Raw genomic sequence first — 19,941 nt, 5'->3', positions numbered from 1 at the left:
AGTGATCATCAGGAAATGCTCCATACACATTATACACATTGAGGTCCATGACTTTCAGAGAGTCTTGAATCTGGATTGATATAAATGCATATAGCCTGTATTGATGAATCAATACCGTTCAAGAAATGGTACAAGTGGGACCCACATCCTGATCTGCCAGTCCCGGGTAATGGAAAATGGATCTCACTACCTTGATACACACATATGTTTGACATTGGCCATTGATAATTTTCTTTCTAACCATCCATTTTCCTCTCCTAAAGAGGAGATTGGCCTAATTTATGGGCCAACACGTCCATCTTTGGCCCCACCTAACTATTGATCCGCATGCATTATTACATATGCCACAAATCAGGGTCACATTCCTCCTTTCTCAAACTTGCTTTCCTCTTTCTAAATAAAGGGATTTCCTACCCCCAAGTTAGAGATCAAAGTTAAAAAGAACCATATCCTGTTCTAATTTAAAATGGGTGTTTCTCCCAATCGCACTCTTCCCAAGGCATCCGATTCAAACAACACCCACAACTCACAACACAAAATCTCCAACCAATGCCCCAATCATAATCACTTCTCCAACTCCACTAAACTGGAAACCATTAGTTTTCTAGATAAAAGAAAATGAGGAATTAGCTTTTATGAATTTATAATCCCTTTCCATTGGATAATTCTTACTTGAGATAGACTACACTCAGATGCCTACGGTTTCTTTTCAATTTTCTACTATACATTGGCATAAATAATCTTCTTGTTTTTTTTTTATTTTTTATTTTAAGACTAAAGAAAGCAGAAAGCTATGTAAGATACATGTATATAAATTACAGTTCAATTTTGTAAGATGTATCAAGAAGTTAATAATCTCCTAAGATTGCTAATGTCTTCAATTCAAGGATTTTCCAAATGTTCGGATCTTTAAGCAGCTTTGGCGAGCAACAACAACACTCTTAAACTTGGTAATGTTTCATTTACACATTTCAGTCACATTCATGTTTCAATCAAGAGAACAACTCATGGTATGTGTGTGCAGAAAAACATCTCCAAATGCATAGGGGTTTCCCCACACAACACCGATTTCCTACGACGAGATGTTTTCCACACAATGTCGATGTGTTCCCAGTTGGCAGCACGCATGTTGTTTTACCTTTTCGGTAGTACTTATCGCAGACACTGATAATATTTGGTGTGGTATGTTGGCCACACTCACCAATACAGGTTTATCGCCGTTGCTTTGGTTCCTAGCAAAGGTGATCGAAGGGAAAAGCAACACCGATGAACTGGGTAATCAAAATTGAGGGGGAACGCTTGCAAATGTGTCATTCACAGGAGGCCGAGATTTGGAAAAGAAGTTCGGTTTACAGAGTAGCCGAGCATGCTAAGGCCCTCAACAAGAAAGCCTATGAACCATTGACAGTCGCCTTCGGTCCACATTTATGAACTCACATTTATGTACTGCCACCTAACGAAAAAACAAACATGAACATGATTTAAGTAGTGGGATTCCTTTGGTTGTCTTTGGAAACTTGGATATCACGATCTTGGCTCTCAGTATGCTGATGTACCATGACCATCCAATGTGGGCTCTATCTATGATGGGGCTCCTCATGCGAACAATTACCTCCCGGTGATGTTGGGACCATGTTCATCTACAACAATTGGATTATGGATGGCAGTGGGTGAGTTCTATGCCCTATTGGGCCATGTCCGGGGTTGGACCTTAATCTCATTCGATGGCCGGGCCCGGGCTTGTAATCTAGGACCAGTATCCGGACAGATTTGTGAATGGTTCAACACGTACTTATTCGGTTCAAATTCAGACTGAAATCCACATGACTCTCACATACTCTTAAGTTGGCGTTTGGATACATTAAATAATTGAATTGCAATAATTAGTTCAATCTAGCGGAAATTACCAAATTATAAGTACCTTTGTAGTAATAGTATTCAAATTGCAGAAGTTACTTTCAAGTTGGAATTGGAAGGGATTTAACTGCAAAATGAATACTACGGAAGGTAAATGCAATTTGGCCATTTCCAGTTAATTGAACTGCTATCCCAATCGAATTCAGTAGTGCACCCAAACACATCCCAAAAGTAAGGCTATGTACCTTGAAGAGATGGATCTGAAGAACCTGTCTCAGAAGTTCTTGAAACACTCCTCTTATGTAGTAGGCAGAACCATAGGAATACAGGTAGTGCCACCAATCCAACAGCTCCTGCAGCGCCTCCAAGTATCACTGCAAGAGATGGTGTCATTTGGTACGTGCCACACTTCAATGATGCAGAACAGGAGCCTGGAAATATATATTCGTAAACATCGAAGCTGAAATATAAAGGACATTACTTGATGTCAACAGAATCACCAACTGAAGACCTAAAAAGGAATTATGGCCTGTTTGGCAGACACCTAAAGATTGGTTCATCTCATTTTAGTTAACTGTGATTATGCATTAGGAATCATATTTTTTTTGACAACCAACAATCATGATCTTTAATACATAATTACAGTTATCTAAAATGAGAAACACTCATTTTTACGTGTCTACCAAACAGGCTCTTAGAAGATGCCAATGATATCTCGTAATTCAAGAAACCAAGATCCATAGAAACATGTTTACAGAATTATCGAACACAGGAATGCTGATTCAAGAAAGCCCATCGTCAAGTGTCAAACTCCTGTGCCAGATGTGCAATCATTGCAGATGCCTGTGGCATCTGAGACTTTCATCACACATGCATGTTGAACATGATCATTGATGTCATTTTTCTAATAATCTATTTCTTGATACATGTGTCCCACCTGATAAACGGACCAACTGGACTTTTGGGCTAATGAACATTCACCACAGGCACCAACCAACATCCCGGATCCTGCACACAAGCATTTGTGTCGGCTGAAGATGGGGCATCTCGAATTAGCATCGCCTTGTCGAACCTGTTTCAATTACATGATTCTGATTGCATCTCCATATTGATAGAAGAAGGATCGATATAGAGTCAATTTCCGCTCTTTCTTATTGTTATAGAATTTTAAAATATAACATATTGCAACCAATTCCATGTTTCTTACTCCAAATCCAAAATCCTGTTATCCATCGATGATCATACTCTACTATGAATGAGAAAATAAAAGATAAGAAGAGAAATCTTGAATTATGTCGACATATTTCAATTTCTGGCAAGAGTAGTTCAATACCTGCAACCTTTTCCTGCAAAAAGATCGCAGCACAATCTCAACAACGCTTCGCTTCATTCGCCAATCATCGACTGATTCAATCACATTCTCCACACACCCACATTGCCGATACAAAAAATCACCCACGTTCACATCAAGAATCCTCCTTGGCAGATCCTAACAAACCGACAACCAATTGAAAAAAATGAGATACCTAAAGACAGTTCCACCCAATTCCCCTCGAAACCAAGCTGGAAAGTTCCTGTAAAGACAGTGAACTGATCCACCAAATGCTTCTTGAGTGTTTGAAGAGCACAGCTTGATTTGAACAAGCTTCACTTCATATCAATTCAATCAAAATTCCCATTCGTGCACAAGTTTTCCTAATCAAAATTCACATGCATTCTTCCTCATTGGACCCCAACAAAACCTCCCACATCAATAGAAAAGAAATCAATGAATACCCAGATGCCGCCCCATGGCATCTAGACAACAGTTCCACCAGCTCCTAAACGAATCCGATTCATGATCTCCCAATCGAAAACAATCCCAACTTGCCAGCTTAGATGAGTGGGTTATACCTGAAAATGATAACCAACAAGAAGGTCATTGATGGAAATAAGTTGGACATGACATATACAAATGTCGACGAAGTTTGTTTTAGTCGTCCAGTATAATACAATGTCCTAGCAAGCACAGCCCTGAAACACACCATAACAAAAAATTATAAAAACCTTGGAAAATAATGGGTATTAAAGACTGCATTTACTTACAAATTTCAGCTGAGTTGGGAACATCGATTCTGTTTTCCGGTAACTTTTGGGAATGCATGGTCCATTAAGCAAAAGAGCTTGTATAAGAAACTTCAGTGATTTTATTTCCAGATAGCTATCTTGTAACGTCTCAGAAAAATCCGTATAATGACCCGAGTACCACCTCAGGCAGAAATCACTAACGACCGAATCCTCTAGAAATTAGACGAAAATTAATTAAGTATTAAACTGAAGTGATAAGCATATTAGCTTGAACTGCTTTCTATACGTACTACAAGACCCAAAACTAGTAGAGTCGCTAACGCTACATTACCTAGAAACCTAGGATCAATCTGAAAACCCAGCTGCTCTCGGGAGCATCTCGAAACTCCGTATCGGACCTGGACCGCGCGTCGAAAGTCCGATTACCACAAAGCTATACAGTTATGACCGCCTTATTGGGCTTGACAACCATCGCAGGAATCGAGTCCAAATAGTATCCAGAAACGTACAACTTGAGCCCGGAGCAAAGTGTGTGAGAAACGCGAATATCTTTAGAAAATGAACCCAAACTTAAGTGAATTGGGCCGTTCACTTGCAGGCCAAATTTAAGGTTTCAAACCGTCAGATTTTGACCCAACTACACCCTCGGATCAGGGAAATTTCCCAACACAGGTTAGTGTACTTGTGGCCCTGATCGAATGGCGATGATCGTTGAACTGAAACTGGTCCTCCACAGTCGATTTATAAATCCGATCGGACCGAAAACTTAACCTGACGTAAATCCATTGTCAGGAAACTTTCACCGGACCGTATGCAAGAAATGGACCTCCAGATGAGCTCTGTTGGACCAAAACAGCCACCCTTTGGCTATATCCTAAGTATACCATGGCCCTGGGGCCATTGACATCAGTTCTGGGCCTATATAAGGGCCTTAACCCACCCCTCTCTCATTCCATACGAATTTACAAACCCTAAGAGAGAGAAGAGAGAAAAAGAGAAGGAAAGAGTGAGGAGAAGAGAGAGAGAGTGAGAGACAGTTGCTGGGATTCATTCCCGCCGCTCCACGTGCCAAATCATCCTGCCTGCATCGCTATACCAGCGATTTTGATTCCATTTTTGGGTAAGAAACCCTAACCCTAATCTGTTTTAGGTATCCAAGTAGAAGAATCGACGAAATAGCTAACCTATTTCATGCTATAGGTTGTCGTTGTGCCGTAGACAAAGGCGTAGTATTCGAACTGAGTTTGATACGAGTTTACCGATGGAAGGTGCGGACTATAAACATTTAGGTTATGGTTTTTAAGGCTTTCAATGTCAGTTAATGATTTATGACTGACTTGATTGCTATCACATGTGCTTAGATACGATATTTTCCGTATATTACACGTATATGTAAACTATGTTGATTTTAATGCATTCCATGTATTTGTTGAAATGTTTGAATCAATATGGAATTAGGATTTGTGCTTGTCATGATTATCGACTAAGAATATATGATTGTTGTATGTGTGGCAACTCCCTTGTGAAAGGATTTGCTATAATATATGTTTTAACTAATTTATTACATGTATGTGATATGTGTAGCCTAAGTGTTTGATAAAATACCTGAATGAGGAAATGCTTGTTGAAATATATGTAATTAGGGTGTTGAGATAGAATTCTCAATTCCCTCATCTATGGTTACAATTTCCTTCATATAACCTATCTTACTACTACGTGATTTATGGATGAGATGCCTATATATAATAACATGTGCACTGTGTTTGTTGAAATGCTCAAATGAGATTTATATTTAGATTGGTTGTCACATGTTGTCTTTGACTATCACATGTGAATGAAATTTTTTTGGAGTGTGATTAGGGCTACGTGTAGTCCAGGCAATCGGTAACGACTTTCGATCGAGTGGCTGAATCATTTTAGCCACCACGGACACGTTTGATGAATCCGAGTCGTACGGTGATTGTCAACAGTGGTTAGGCCATGCAGAGTGCTTACACGCTCCATATCAATTAATTCAACGTGAGCTCGTACCAGTTGAACTTGTCAAGTAACCTGATTGGCCTAATGTATGTTCACCATGTATAGTCGCTACTGCTTGAATCTAAGGTACCAACTTACCAGTGGAAAGCCCGTTTAACCTTGGTACCACGATCCACTAAGACTCATGAGCCGGGCATGGTGGTATGGGACACCGTAGTTGAGCTGTCGGCCTATGCTAGGGTGACGAGCCTCCCCATAGTGTCCAGTGAGCAAACCAAACTCGTGAGCCGAATACGGTGGTATGAGACATTGTATTCGAGTTGTTGGCCTACGATCAGGTGACGAGCCTCTCGTAGTGATCTCGAGTATACAGTAGGACTACGCTAAGGTGACGAGCCTTCCCGCAGTGACTTCAAATATAAACTAAGCCTGCGCTGAGGTGACGAGCCTCTCCGTAGCGACCTGGAACTGCCATCGTATGTGACTAATTAAGATTGACGACCCTAGATGGATCATTGTTTGGGTCAATGATATAAAGGGAGGTATCTTAGCTTCCCAAACCTACTGTATGAATAAATCTAATCAAGAACTTGGCTAATCACGCACATGCACCGCATTGCATGTGCCTTTGGCATTGGAGTTGAGCACAACGAGAGTGTTGCATGCCGCGATCGTGAGATGATGTCGCAGAGGGAGTGCAGGCGAGGGCATGCATCATTACAGCATATCATTCCTGCATTAACAAGAGTATTTAGGACATGATTGTTGTACTGCTTTATCATTACTGCTTGATTGAATTGATAACATGTTAACCTTTGCCTTATAGCTCCATTGAGTTGATCACTCACTCCCACTCTGGGACGGTGTTTTAAAACACCAACCAGACTTTGTTGTAGTTGCAGATGACGGCAAGGCTTACGAGACGGAGTCTGCCTTCTATGACAACGAGGAGGAGTTCTCCTATCTGCAACTCTCTAGCGGGTCTATATAAATCTGGAGTTGCATCACCAAGGCTACAGGGATATGGATTAGATGACATTACACTTTATCATTTTTGTATATTTTGGAACTATTCATGTAATTATTTAACTAGGCAATATGTTGATACTCTGGGGACTTACCACTTTTATGCTTTATATATCTATCACAGTCTTCCGCTTGTGTAATCTAATTGTCTATGGAGTATGATATGCTGATTTAGTGTAATCTTATTTATGTTTAATGTGCTAATATAGACAACATTTAATCATCATTATCTATGTTACATAAGTGATGCGTTGGAACTCGGGAGCTGGGCTTCTGCTCAACCCCCGATTTTCTGGGCGTTACATATCTATAGCACCTGTCGTGTGCAATGGGTACAAACCAGCCTATCATGTTGTGAGTGACATCTACTCGGTCTGCATCTCATGTGAATGGATGGTCCTAATCATAGGTGAAGATGCATTCATCATGAGTCCAGTGTGACAAAGGGCTTAGACCACCAGCATGTGTTTCAACTTTCTATTAGACACCTATGCTGCATACATGACCTCATAATTAACCTGAGTAGATAATCACAGCCATCTGATTAAGAGCCTTTAAAATGGACGATAAGACCATTTTGCACTACCGTCCCTTTTGCTACAAATGAATGGTCATGGAGTGTCATACCACATCCAAACGGAGAGTTGGATCTACTTCATTTTTGGGATCGTGCACTAAAATGATCTAGAAAAATGGATGGACAGAGTGAATAAAACTCTTACACAATAGTGTATAGTGTGTTCCGCAAAGCTTTTCCAGCACCACCAAATAACTATGTTGGTGTGTGCTACAACAGCCAACCATGTGTATGTGAAATCCTATTCTATCAGTAGATGTGCCTAGAATTGAATATTTTTACGGTTATAGCTATATTGTCGAGTGCACAAGATACTGTTATAGTCCATCATATCTATTATCTTGCTTCACCATGGAATGCCACATGATGATTTTATTGTAGGACATTTGCTGTAAGTGCCGGCTCTTCATTTTTTCCCCCATTTTCAAAATGGCTCCTACCTTTATCTTTAGAAAAAAGCAAAGCTAAAAGAAAAGGAAAAGAAAAAAAGAAAAAAGAAAAAACGAGGGGCTTCTTTATCTGTTCATGACCCCACGTTTTTAGACCTTGTTTTCAGTTCAAGCAAAAGATTTTTCTGAAAAAAAAAAAGAGAGAGAAAAGAATCATCCCAAAAGCAGAAAGAACTGCATCATCATAATCATAAAGATACAACTATCTGCATAATATGATCAAAATATACTTCATGTTAGACCTTGGGAAGGTTCCAACAGTGGGCAAACTGTCCCTCTCATGGGACAAAATGGCAACTGATGGTTGAAAAAAATCAAACTGATAGGACAATCCTAGCTGCCTAACATTTTCCCACTGAATGTGATCCAATGCCATTTTATTTAACTGCCCGTTTTAAGGCCATTAATCTGACGAATAGGAATAACCAACCTGTATTTATACAACTGCCCACTGCATGCAACTAGAACCCACATATACAAATCACTTCTGTATTTTGTATCTCATGTAAACGTTTTGAAATGAACAGACCAATACCTTTCTTAAGCATTGAATGTGGGGTCCATCTATCTCAGACAAAGTATCGAGATCTGAGCATTCCACTTTCTTTCTTCTTCTTCTTTTTTTTTTTTTGGAAAAAAGGGCTTTCCCCTGTATCTTTGTTAATTAGCAAAAAGAGATATGCAAAGACTGGACATTCAGGAGGGCTCCACAATTACATCGGGCCTCATCTATCATATAGCCAAGATGGGCAGCAGGAAAAGGAAGAAAGGAAAAAAAAGAAAAAAGAAAAAAAGAGAAAATTGGATAGACAAAATGGGCACTTCTCGAGGATGAGAAGAGGGAGACAGGGAATCATGTACGACGAGAGGTTGAACCTAGCTGTGAAGCACTCCAAGCTCCCAACCCACTCCCTGAGATCGAATCTCTCAACCCACTCCCTGCTTGCGCTGGAGCTCCTGATCAAGCCCATACTGGCGTAATCTAGCACAAGGGAGCCTCTAATGTGTCTCGGGAGATCGGCTCTAGAGCGATAAAGGTAGTCAGCCTGTTTATCACTACCTAACTTTGCTAGAGCATCCGCGACAGAGTTACCTTCACGGAGGGTGTGGGAAAAAAGCAGGTTAAGCGGCCGAATCATGCATCTGAGCATTCCACTTGAACCTGTATGCAACATGAAAATTAACGCATTTGAGCTAGTATTCAAAAAAAGCTAAGGTAAGCTAACAACATTTGAGCAATGCAAAGAAATCCAGCTGCAGCACCATTCCACATCTAAAATCCTTTAAAATCCATGTATCAGAAAATTGATTTCTTCTCGTATAAGTGAAGATCTGATGTAGTGAGAAAAATTGAAAAATGATATAGTAGACTAAGGAAATAACATTTCAAACAAAATTCACAATGAATCATTAAATACAAAGAAGCAGAAAATTCAGAATTTCAATCAAACTAGCAGGTCAGGACAGATGCAACCTATTACTATGAAATCTAAAATTTTTGGGTAAGAAATGATAACAGAACAGAACCTTTCTGTAAATCTTCACAATGAGCATATGTTTTTATAATTTTTAGTTGGAACTTGGAATTATAATCTAATGGTACATATCATCTGCCATGTACTCATGTTGCATTGTGCACACTCTTTGTCTATTTTCAAGCAACCGCTAATTTTCTTCTTGAAAGTGCTTTAAATTTGTCTGAATTGGAAATCTTTCCATCTCTTCTGTTCTGTTTGTTATATTCTCTTAGCTTCCATTTCTAATGAGTTTTCTCACTGCCTTTACTGAAAGATATGATTGTGGGACGATTCTCATATATTATATGATTATTTTTATTTTTATTTTCTGTGCTCTTGACTCTCTTCTCAATATCTTCCAAAGAATCTTATTATTATTCAGTAAAATCCAGAAAATCTGGCTGTAATGCTGTGTGCATTATAATGACTGACTTTTTTTAATCAGCCAAATTCTGGTGATGTGAAGGAATTCAGAATGAAGCTTGAGGAGCGGAGACACATGTTCAAGCAATACAATGTAAGAGCACATGATGAAAACATGGCCCACGTACAGCTAAAAGTAATTGGGTGATTGGAGTGACAGATAGATTGATTTTAAAATTTTAAATTAACCTATGAGAGGCAAGCATAATCTATCATGCGGCTGAAAATGAAGAGAACGCAGATCAGAAAGACATTATGCTTGAGGGTGAGTTTCAGGTGTAAGTTGCATACAAGTGAAATCACTTCTTTTGCTCAGAATTTCAAATGCACTAAAAAAGTTGTGTGACTTACAGCCTGTAACTCGCTTACAGGTGAAATTTTCTGTCCAAACACCACCTTTAAGTGGGGTTGCCTGTAAACCCTTGACAACTAATAAAACTTCCAGGCATCCAAATGACCCCTAAATGCATCGGAATATTGAGAAATCATATGATCATTGGTCTAAGCATGTAGTGTCCTCAGATAGATGGTTAAGAAAGAACTAGAGTGGCAATCTAAATTCAACAGAAAATGCCAAATTTGGGTTGGTGGGTCTTCCCAATCTTGCTATATTTGGGGCATGGTCCATCCACTGTGCGTCCCATCATAGCAATTGTCTCAAAGACTGAACCACAGGCCCCACTTGTACAAATTCAAGGCTTATACAGTAAATATCCCTGGCGCAAGGATCAAATTCAAGGAGAAAATCAGATAGAGGAGATAATTACCACAGTCAATGCGGTCCAACCATGAAAAAACCCATGCTGTCTGATGGCTTCTCCATCTGGAGACTTAGACATACTTGCCAATAAGCACAGGCTTCCAACTGTAGACATTTCCACATTTATGAAGCATGAGCTGTGTTTCTTCACCTGCACCAAAAGGAAACAATATAGAAAGGATAGAAGAAAATGGAGAAAATGGAGGAATGTAGAGGAGTCTAACTTGAGAAGCCCACTGACAGAGAGAAGAAGCCCACTGACAGGCTTCCAACTATAGACATTTCCACAGTCATTAAGCATGAGTTGTGTTTCTTTACCTGCACCAAAAGGAAACAATATAGAAAGGATAGAAGAAAATGGAGAAAATGGAGGAATGTGAAGGAGTCTAACATGAGAAGCCCACTGACAGAGAGAAGAAGCCAGACCAGAGAGCACAGAAGCAACTAAAACAGGAATGATTCCATGAAAGAGAACTTGATCTGGGTTAGTGCCACTAGAATCCCTGCCAGAACCTTCTCCAAAGCTTAGAAGTATGGCAGCAATTATTAGTAAGAATAGGGCCCCCATTTGTTTAACTGATTGCTTCTGCCTACAGATTGCACCCAGAAAAAATATAGTAAAGTGACTGTCAGAGAACCTGGTAATTCCCTGAAATTACCTGCAAGCGCATAGCCATTAAAATGGCCTAGCATCAGCCTAGCCAGCAGAAATGCTCAACTCAAAAAATATAAGAAAAGCTTTCTCCTGCCTTTGGAACCAATAGGAAATGATTGAAAAGTTAGACATAAGACAGTGATTTACTATCTGGAATAGGCCTAGGAAAATAGCCAGTGATTAATAACCACTGCATTCAAAGAGTAAGTGGAGAGAAAAAAAACAATCTACAATACATCTGGTAGTATAAACTATAAAGTGAGTCAGAAGTCAACAAAAAACATTGAAACTTCTAAAATACTCTTACATGTATCAAGACCAACGGACCAAGTCTATGGTTCTTATGCTGTTTCCCCTCAGATAGAAGCAAGGTTCTCAAAACTTGGTTTTAGTGTGCAATTCAACAAGGAATTAAACCAACTAGGCAAACAGTGACTCATCAAAGCAAGGTTCTGAAAACTCAATTTCAGTGTGCAATTCAACAACAAATTAAACCAACCGGGCAGACAGTGACTCATCAAAGCATACATGTTTATGGTCAAAAGTCCAAAAAGAAAGAAAGAAAGAAAGAAAAAACTGATGGCTAGGATTATCTGGTGGGGCTTGTGGGACTCCCCCTCTATCGCTTCTCTGCAACACAAGATCCACATACAAATAGGCACATGTACTAAAGAATTAAAGAAAATAAATAAATAAATCCATGGACAAAGACCCAAATGCATATAAAAGAAACACAATTCGTTATCATGTTTCCATTTCCATCTTTAATGAAAGTGAGATCTCATGCATTACCTTGTAGAAATCAACAGCAATGAAGTTGGGCCATCATTTTCCTGCTGTTTCATGACATGTACCAGTCATGCTAGTAAGTGGAGCTAAGTTGTCCTTACAAGCTGTTGCTAAATTAGGATTGTCAGAGAAATAGTTCTCTAAAACAAGGGATCTTGTTGTTGTGTTCATGGGAGATGATTCTGCACGATTAGGATAAGAACTCACCTTCATCCCACTGTCACCATCTGCAGTTTCAGCCCAATCACCAAAACCAATAAAAAGAGAATCAACAATAGCTTCACATGTTTATACTCCTATGCATCAAAAATTCAAATTGGACAATGCTTCCTATTTTGATGTATTTTATATCAATTTCATTTTATGTCCAAAAGCAAATTGATTCAAGGAGAAAACACAGAAATTTTATATTTTTACTGAATTTCATTAACAGTGCAGACCTCCTCATGAGGCCACATTCGCCAACCTGCGGAAAGCATTAGAGCATGCATCAAGCGGTCCACACTAATAAATAGCCAGGCCCGAAAATCCTGCCAGTTCACTCGTCAGGTGGAACACACATTTAAAAAAGAACAATGTGTTGTGCAGCACGCCAACAACACAGTGAACCAAGATCCAATCTCAGGTCTCACCCACAAACGATAAACAAGAAGAAATATAAACTAGAAGAAGAATCAAAGCATTCCAAACAAACCAGAAGACAAGATATACATGGAAAAACCCCAACAAGGGTAAAAAAACCACAGATGCAAACTTCCACTATGAAGAAAACAAAGATTACAAGGCAATAAACTAACCTCTTCCCTTGGAAGTACAGAGAAAACCCTTTGCCCATACCTTGGAATAACTCTCATCATACCTAGAAAAGCCCTAGGGACCCCTATTTATAGTTTAGGCAACTTCCCTTTTGCACCTCTGCGAAAACCGACTCAAAAATCCGCAGTCCGCATCAAATCTGAAAACGAATCTGCATAACCTCAACTGGTCGAGCAGGCTGCTCGACCGGTGGAGCGGACTCTCGACTGGTCAAGCATGGGCCTCGACCAGTCGAGTACCGCAGAACTAAAAAACCAATGCTCACTGGACTTTGAGTCAAGCCAGTCCACGACTAGTCGAATGGGCCACTTGACCGATCGAGTGACCGTCCAGATGTGGCTCTACATCTCAACACAATGAACATTTTAAAAGAATTACCAGGAATCCTCATTCAACTAAAGCACGTGGCCTACCCAATGAATGTACAACAAGCCTGATTCTCATGTCACATCATCTACTCGGCAGGGGCCATGTTATGCACGGCTTTAACATCAGGGATGTATGCATGTGGGCTTAGCAAAGCATGTACTAAATTTCTACATAAAAAAAAAAAATCATCTGTCTATCTATAATAGTTCCACTACAAGATCTGCATGGGAAATACATTTATGAAAGGAGAGAAAACAGGGATTACATTGGTTTTCCATAACATATCTCCACTCATAGGCAATGCCTTCAGAAGCCTCCTTGGCTGATTTTGAGGTGAATACCAACAAACGCTGGTTCTTACTAATCATATCATAGATGATGGGCCAATCCTGCCCATTTTTAGGCATCCCTAATACCAGAAACCAAAATTTCCTAAGGCCGGTGGCATTGAATACCTTAGTTAGGCCTTGAGGTGATGTGACATAATCTTCTATGAAGATTGTAATGATCTCCAAAGGGTTGGCATCAAGGAACACTTGAATTTCTTTCAGCACATTAATAGCAGGTTGTTGTTAATTAGATAGGTTAATCAAAATTCAATCATTTCATTAGATTTATATAAGAAGGAATCAACCGCGACTTACGAATGCTATCAAATTGTAGCATTGGCCTCCAAAGGAGTGGCACAACCAAATGTCATTGTTGAAGTCGTACATGTTAGGCATCACCCCTCTAACATCCTTCTGCAATGATTCAGAGTATAAATAGTAGCAATAAAAAAAATAACCATATCTTTTTTTCGTTCACTTTTTTCTTTTTGCAAAAATAATTATATATTTGTTAAGAAGGACATCTTGTTCATGAACATTATACAGTAGCAAGCATGTAAATCATATCTTCTATCTAAGAAGACCCACCTACACATACATACAGATCCCATCTTCAAGATACAAGTATTTCTATGTTGCGTGTATGTGATTTTCTGTTAGTAGAGTTTGCTTACGGGTTTATTATGGATTCCTAGCTAAGCCCAGGTGATGACTTCCAAGAGCTCTTCAAGGTTCCATACCCACCAGAAATAGGAAAGGAAATAAGAAAACCTGAAGGCTTTAGGAATTTGATTAAATGGGTTATTGAGAGAAGAAGACTAGAACCTAGTAATGCGATGAAAGCGTCGGAATGGCGGGACATCTCTGCCCTCCTTTGATGCATGCTGGACGCTGGTTTCACCCTCTCCTTCTGTTTCTCCTATAATCTGCCATTAAAGAACGTCTTTCAGCAGCATAAGAAAATTAGAATAGATGAAAGAAGCAAGAGAAGAAAGGCATATCTACTTACTTCTTTGCACATGAGAGTCTTCAGTATGATCCTACAAAGAAAAGCCATCAAAGAAAAGGTCTAAAAACGTTCATTAATCCAATGAAAAATAAAACCCATATAAAAAATCATTCCTTTCTTTTATGATTGTGTTGGTTTTTCTCACCCTAAAACATGTCCTCCTTTATGAAACGAGTGAGAAAAACTCTGTTTCAACATTAAGAAAAGAGTGACAAACTCAGCTCCTTTCTTTCAACCAACATTTATGAAAAATTTTGTTTTCTTCATCATGGAAAAAATGATAAAGGTTGATGAAAAGAGTGGCAAACTCGACTCCTTTCTTTCAACCAACATTTATGAAAAATTTTGTTTTCTTCATCAAGGAAACAATGATAAAGGTTGATGAAAAGAGTAGCAAAACCTTGAGGAGAAAATAAAGTGATGATGTAATGATTAATGCCCCAGTCGTGATTACAGGATTCAAATGTCTAAAAAGCAAGAAATGCACACATGCCAATATGTTAGCATTAATATTATAAAAACTTATGTATTAAAAAAATATATTATAAAAACTAACAAGCTTTTATTCTCTTCACAATTTGTTGAGAGAAACCAAGAAGACAAATAGTTTGATCCGGATCCAAAAGAAATAGTACCATGCCTAATCAAATGACACCTGATCATCACATTAAGGATTAAAATAATTTGTGTGATGACTTCCAATGTGTCCACACGTGCAAACATGGGTAGAAGCCCGATTGTCAAATTCTAAAGCATTTAAGCAACCATGAAAGGTAAAGATAAATTAGTATAGGGTGCACAGGATGAGATTTAGCTTACAGGAATGATTAGCTTTTGCCCCCCACGATGGAATTCAATTCTCCAAAAGGTTCCTTACAAGGACAGTTTGAGTCTAAATACATTGAGCATGATGAAAGGAAAAACAAATCTCAACAGGATAAATGGTGCTAATTCAAGGTAATTGTGAACCATCAACTAAAAGATGATTTTTTAGAAATTGAAACGTGAACTGAAAAAATGACAAAATGACAAAATGACAAAGAAAGCAAGAAAAGAATTCACATTTAGATACAAATGGCAAAACAGAATACCTTTGACAAAAACAGAATTGTAATGAAATCCCAATTTCCTAGTATTCATGATGAGAAAGTAGCCCTCAAATTACAGATAGATTCTTTTCAAATCCAACTTGAAAGTAATGCAATTGCAATTTGGAGCATGGTTCCTCAATATGAATGCTGAGGAAGGTAACTACTGAATATTTTTCTTGCTCTATTTTTAGTGATTTTCAGCTCCATTGCTGAGCATTGGAGGAAAGTCGATGTGGGTGTCGTCGTTTGGGGCCCGCCAAGCCTTCAATCAAGTGTTGCAGCAAAGTGCAGATCACGAACCATATGGGCTACATCCAATGGACCAATCTTCCACTTCAACAACCACAACTTTGAGTTATAGAAACTTTCCACTAATGTATAAAAGATGAGAAACAGTAACAGATCAAACCTCGAGAACAAAACATGGTGAGCACATCTAAGGTCTTGTAGCAATCGTTTGAAGCTTCAAATCCGAACCTGCAGTAGGCCGATGACGTTTGGCCGGCTTGGTTATTGCAAGATCCAAATGCGATTGAATTAGCTATATATGGGTAGTAATTGTTAGTTGATAGTCAGCAACAATTAGATCATTTGGAACATTACTCATGTGAAAACTCAGTTGTAATTTCTATATTCAACTAAGACCTGACTCAAGACCAACCCAAACCCAAACCATGTGATAAACGGGTCGGGTTTGAGTCCTCTGCTCTTACTGATCACACCAGCAAGAGTACTGTAATGAAATCCCAACAACAGCCTAGCACGAGTATTGTAATGAAATCCATAACAAATATACATCAACAGTTAAAAATACAATGCAATGGCAATACACAAGTAGCTTATCTTTTAAGAATCCATCTTCATCTTTCAAAAAGAAAAGGAAAAGAAATAGTTCAATGTCAGATTTGCCCAGATTTGCTTCAGATTTATTAGAACCGATATAAGTGTCCATCTGGACAGTGGATAGCCCAAAAACTGGGATATTGGCTCCATGACCTCCATGTCGGATTTGCTTAATTACAACTACATAATTGTGACTAATTAGGGAACTTCGTCACCTTTGGAAGCAATTAACCATCTCTTGCCAAGTAGGCATGGAGGATGAATGGCTGTACATGCACAAAGGGCCCCTATGGAAAAGAAAAATAGATATTGTAAAATAAATGAAGCTATATTTACAAAGCTCATCCATGACCAAGCAAGATGGGGCCTATTCAAAATTGAATGGTGAGGATTGACAGCCCTACCAACCAACCAGGTGTGTCCGTGTGTGTGTGTGTGATTTATACAAGCTTTAGTTTCTCCTCACTTGATCTATGAAAACACTTATGTCCATTTGCAAAACTCAAGAACAACCTAATTAGATGCTAGTATTAGAATTTTCCATTAAATAGCGTTAGTAGATTGTTTCGCGCCATGTTACTCATGAAAACAAAAGCATGTATAAAAACAAAGCTAATTAGATATTAGTAGTAAAATTTAGATGGCTCATGTCTCTCAATCCCCACAAAACACAAAAACAAGTTGTGGTCGGATTAAAAACTACATGTGTTAACAACAACCTACTTAGATACTAGTATTAAAATTTCCATTAAATAGCATTAGTAGATTCTTCAGCGCCATGTTACTCTTGAAAACAAAAGCATGTATAAAAACCAGTGTTTCAAATAGCACCCGTAGCGTAGCGGTAGTGTACACTACGTACTTTAGCGTGATTGTAGCACTACGTATCGTCCTAAATAGCATAAATGTACGCTATAGGGGTCGTAGCATACGCTAAAACTAAGCTAATTAGATATTAGTAGTAGAATTTAGATGGCTCGTGTCTCTCAATCCCCACAAAACACAAAAACAAGATATGGTCGGGATTAAAAATTGCATGTGTGAACAACAACCTAATTAGATGTTAGTATTAGAATTTTCATTAAATAGCGTTAGTAGATTCTTCCACGACATGTTACTCCTGAAAACAAAAGCAATTATAAAAACTGTCACACCCCAAACTCAGAAATCAGGATCACAATGTGGACATCTAACCAACATTGCTCTCTACGAGTGGCCATTTAATAACCAAACTAAATGTTAGTATTTGAATTTCTATTGCTTAGCGTTAAAAGCTTCTTCCGCGATATGTTATACTTGAAAACAAAAACAAGTATAAAAACTGCCACGCCCCAAACTCGAAAACCAGGCTCAGAATGTGGACATTTAACCATCATTCCCCATCAATGTGAACATCTAGTCAACATTGCTCCGTAGGATTGACCATATAACCACCAAAATAAATGTTAGTATTAGAATTTCTATTAAATAGCGTTAGTAGATTCTTCCATGACATGTTACTCCTGAAAACAAAAGCAAGTATAAAAACTGTCACACCCCAAACTCAAAAACCAAGATCACAATGTGGACATTTAACCATCATTGCACATCAATGTGGACATCTAACCAACATCGCTCCCTACGAGTGGCCATTTAACAACCAAACTAGATGTTAGTATTAGAATTTCTATTGAATAGCGTTAGTAGATTCTTCCGCGATATGTTATACCTGAAAACAAAAACAAGTATTAAAACTGTCACGCCCCAAACTCAGAAACAAGGATTAGAATGTGGACATTTAACCATCATTGTCCATCAATGTGGACATCTAATCAACATTGCTCCCTAGGATTAGCCATTTAACCACCAAAATAAATGTTAGTATTAGAATTTCTATTAAATACCGTTAGTAGATTCTTCCACGACATGTTACTCCTGAAAACAAAAGCAAGTATAAAAACTGTCACACCCCAAACTCGGAAACCAGGATCACAATGTGGACATTTAACCATCATTGCACATCAATGTGGACATCTAACAACATTGCTCCCTACGAGTGGCCATTTAACAACCAAATTAGATATTAGTATTAGAATTTCTATTGAATAGCGTTAGTAGATTCTTCCGCGATATGTTATACCTGAAAACAAAAACAAGTATAAAAATTGTCATGCTCCAAACTCGAAAACCAGGCTCAGAATGTGGACATTTAACCATCATTCCCCATCAATGTGCTCCCAGACATAAACATGCTGCCATCCCACTCAAACAAGGGCTGCATAGGATTGGCCATTTAACCACCAAATACTAATGTTAGTATTATTCTTCCGCGAATACCTTTCTATTAAATCGCGTCAGATGTGGACTGAAAACAAAAACAAGTATAAAAGCTATGACATCGACATCAACAATGTGGACATTTAACCATCTTCGCTCAGATTGGCCATTTAACCACCAAAATAAATGTTATTAGAATTTCTATTAAATAGCGTTAGTAGATTCTTCCACAATATTCCTAAAAACAAAACAAGTATAAAAACTGTCACCCCAAACCTAAGGGAAGGTCACATGTGGACATTTAACCATCATTGCACATAGAGTACGCCCCCTACGAGTGGCCATTTAACAACAAAGTAGATGTTAGTATTAGAATTTCTATTCAATAGCATTAGTAGATTCTTCCGCTACCCGAAATCATTTTAATGTATAATATTACCACGCCCCAAACTCGAAAACCAGGCTCAGAATGTAGACATTTAACCATCATTCCCCATCAGTGTGAACATCTAGTCAACATTGCTCCCTAGGATTGGCCATTTAACCACCAAAATAAATGTTAGTATTAGAATTTCTATTAAATAGCGTTAGTAGATTCTTCCACGACATGTTACTCCTGAAAACAAAAGCAAGTATAAAAACTGTCACACCCCAAACTCGGAAACCAGGATCACAATGTGGACATTTAACCATCATTGCACATCAATGTGGACATCTAACCAACATTGCTCCCTACGAGTGGCCATTTAACAACCAAACTAGATGTTAGTATTAGAATTTCTATTGAATAGCGTTAGTAGATTCTTCCGCGATATGTTATACCTGAAAACAAAAACATGTAGAAACACTGTCAAGCCCCAAACTCGGAAACCAGGCTCAGAATGTGGACACTTAACCATCATTGCCCATCAATGTGGACATCTAATCAACAATGCTCCCTAGGATTGGCCATTTAACCACCAAAATAAATGTTAGTATTAGAATTTCTATTAAATAGCCTTAGTAGATTCTTCCACGACATGTTACTCCTGAAAACAAAAGTAAGTATAAAAACTGTCACACCCCAAACTCGGAAACCAGGAACACAATGTGGACATTTAACCATCATTGCATATCAATGTGGACATC

General features: G+C 38.5%; 1 protein-coding gene and 1 pseudogene across 1 annotated transcript; both read right to left on the bottom strand.

Annotated features, from left to right (window-relative positions):
• Positions 1-8,945: 8,945 nt before the first annotated feature.
• LOC131241383 (UDP-N-acetylglucosamine transporter ROCK1-like) lies at positions 8,946-11,302 on the bottom strand. Its single transcript, XM_058240199.1, has 4 exons — positions 11,048-11,302; positions 10,881-10,974; positions 10,664-10,761; positions 8,946-9,118 (listed from the first exon to the last, which is right to left on the bottom strand). The coding sequence occupies exons 1-4, from the start codon at positions 11,222-11,224 to the stop codon at positions 9,092-9,094; spliced, it is 396 nt and encodes a 131-aa protein (XP_058096182.1). The 5' UTR covers positions 11,225-11,302; the 3' UTR covers positions 8,946-9,091.
• Positions 11,303-11,353: 51 nt separating this feature from the next.
• On the bottom strand, positions 11,354-14,016 carry LOC131241357 (PI-PLC X domain-containing protein At5g67130-like; annotated as a pseudogene).
• Positions 14,017-19,941: the final 5,925 nt, after the last annotated feature.

Source organism: Magnolia sinica, chromosome 3, assembly GCF_029962835.1.
Source record: "Magnolia sinica isolate HGM2019 chromosome 3, MsV1, whole genome shotgun sequence".
NCBI classification, from domain to species: domain Eukaryota; kingdom Viridiplantae; phylum Streptophyta; class Magnoliopsida; order Magnoliales; family Magnoliaceae; genus Magnolia; species Magnolia sinica.
Note: the sequence above shows the minus strand (reverse complement) of the source record. Positions and strands in the feature narration are given on the sequence as shown.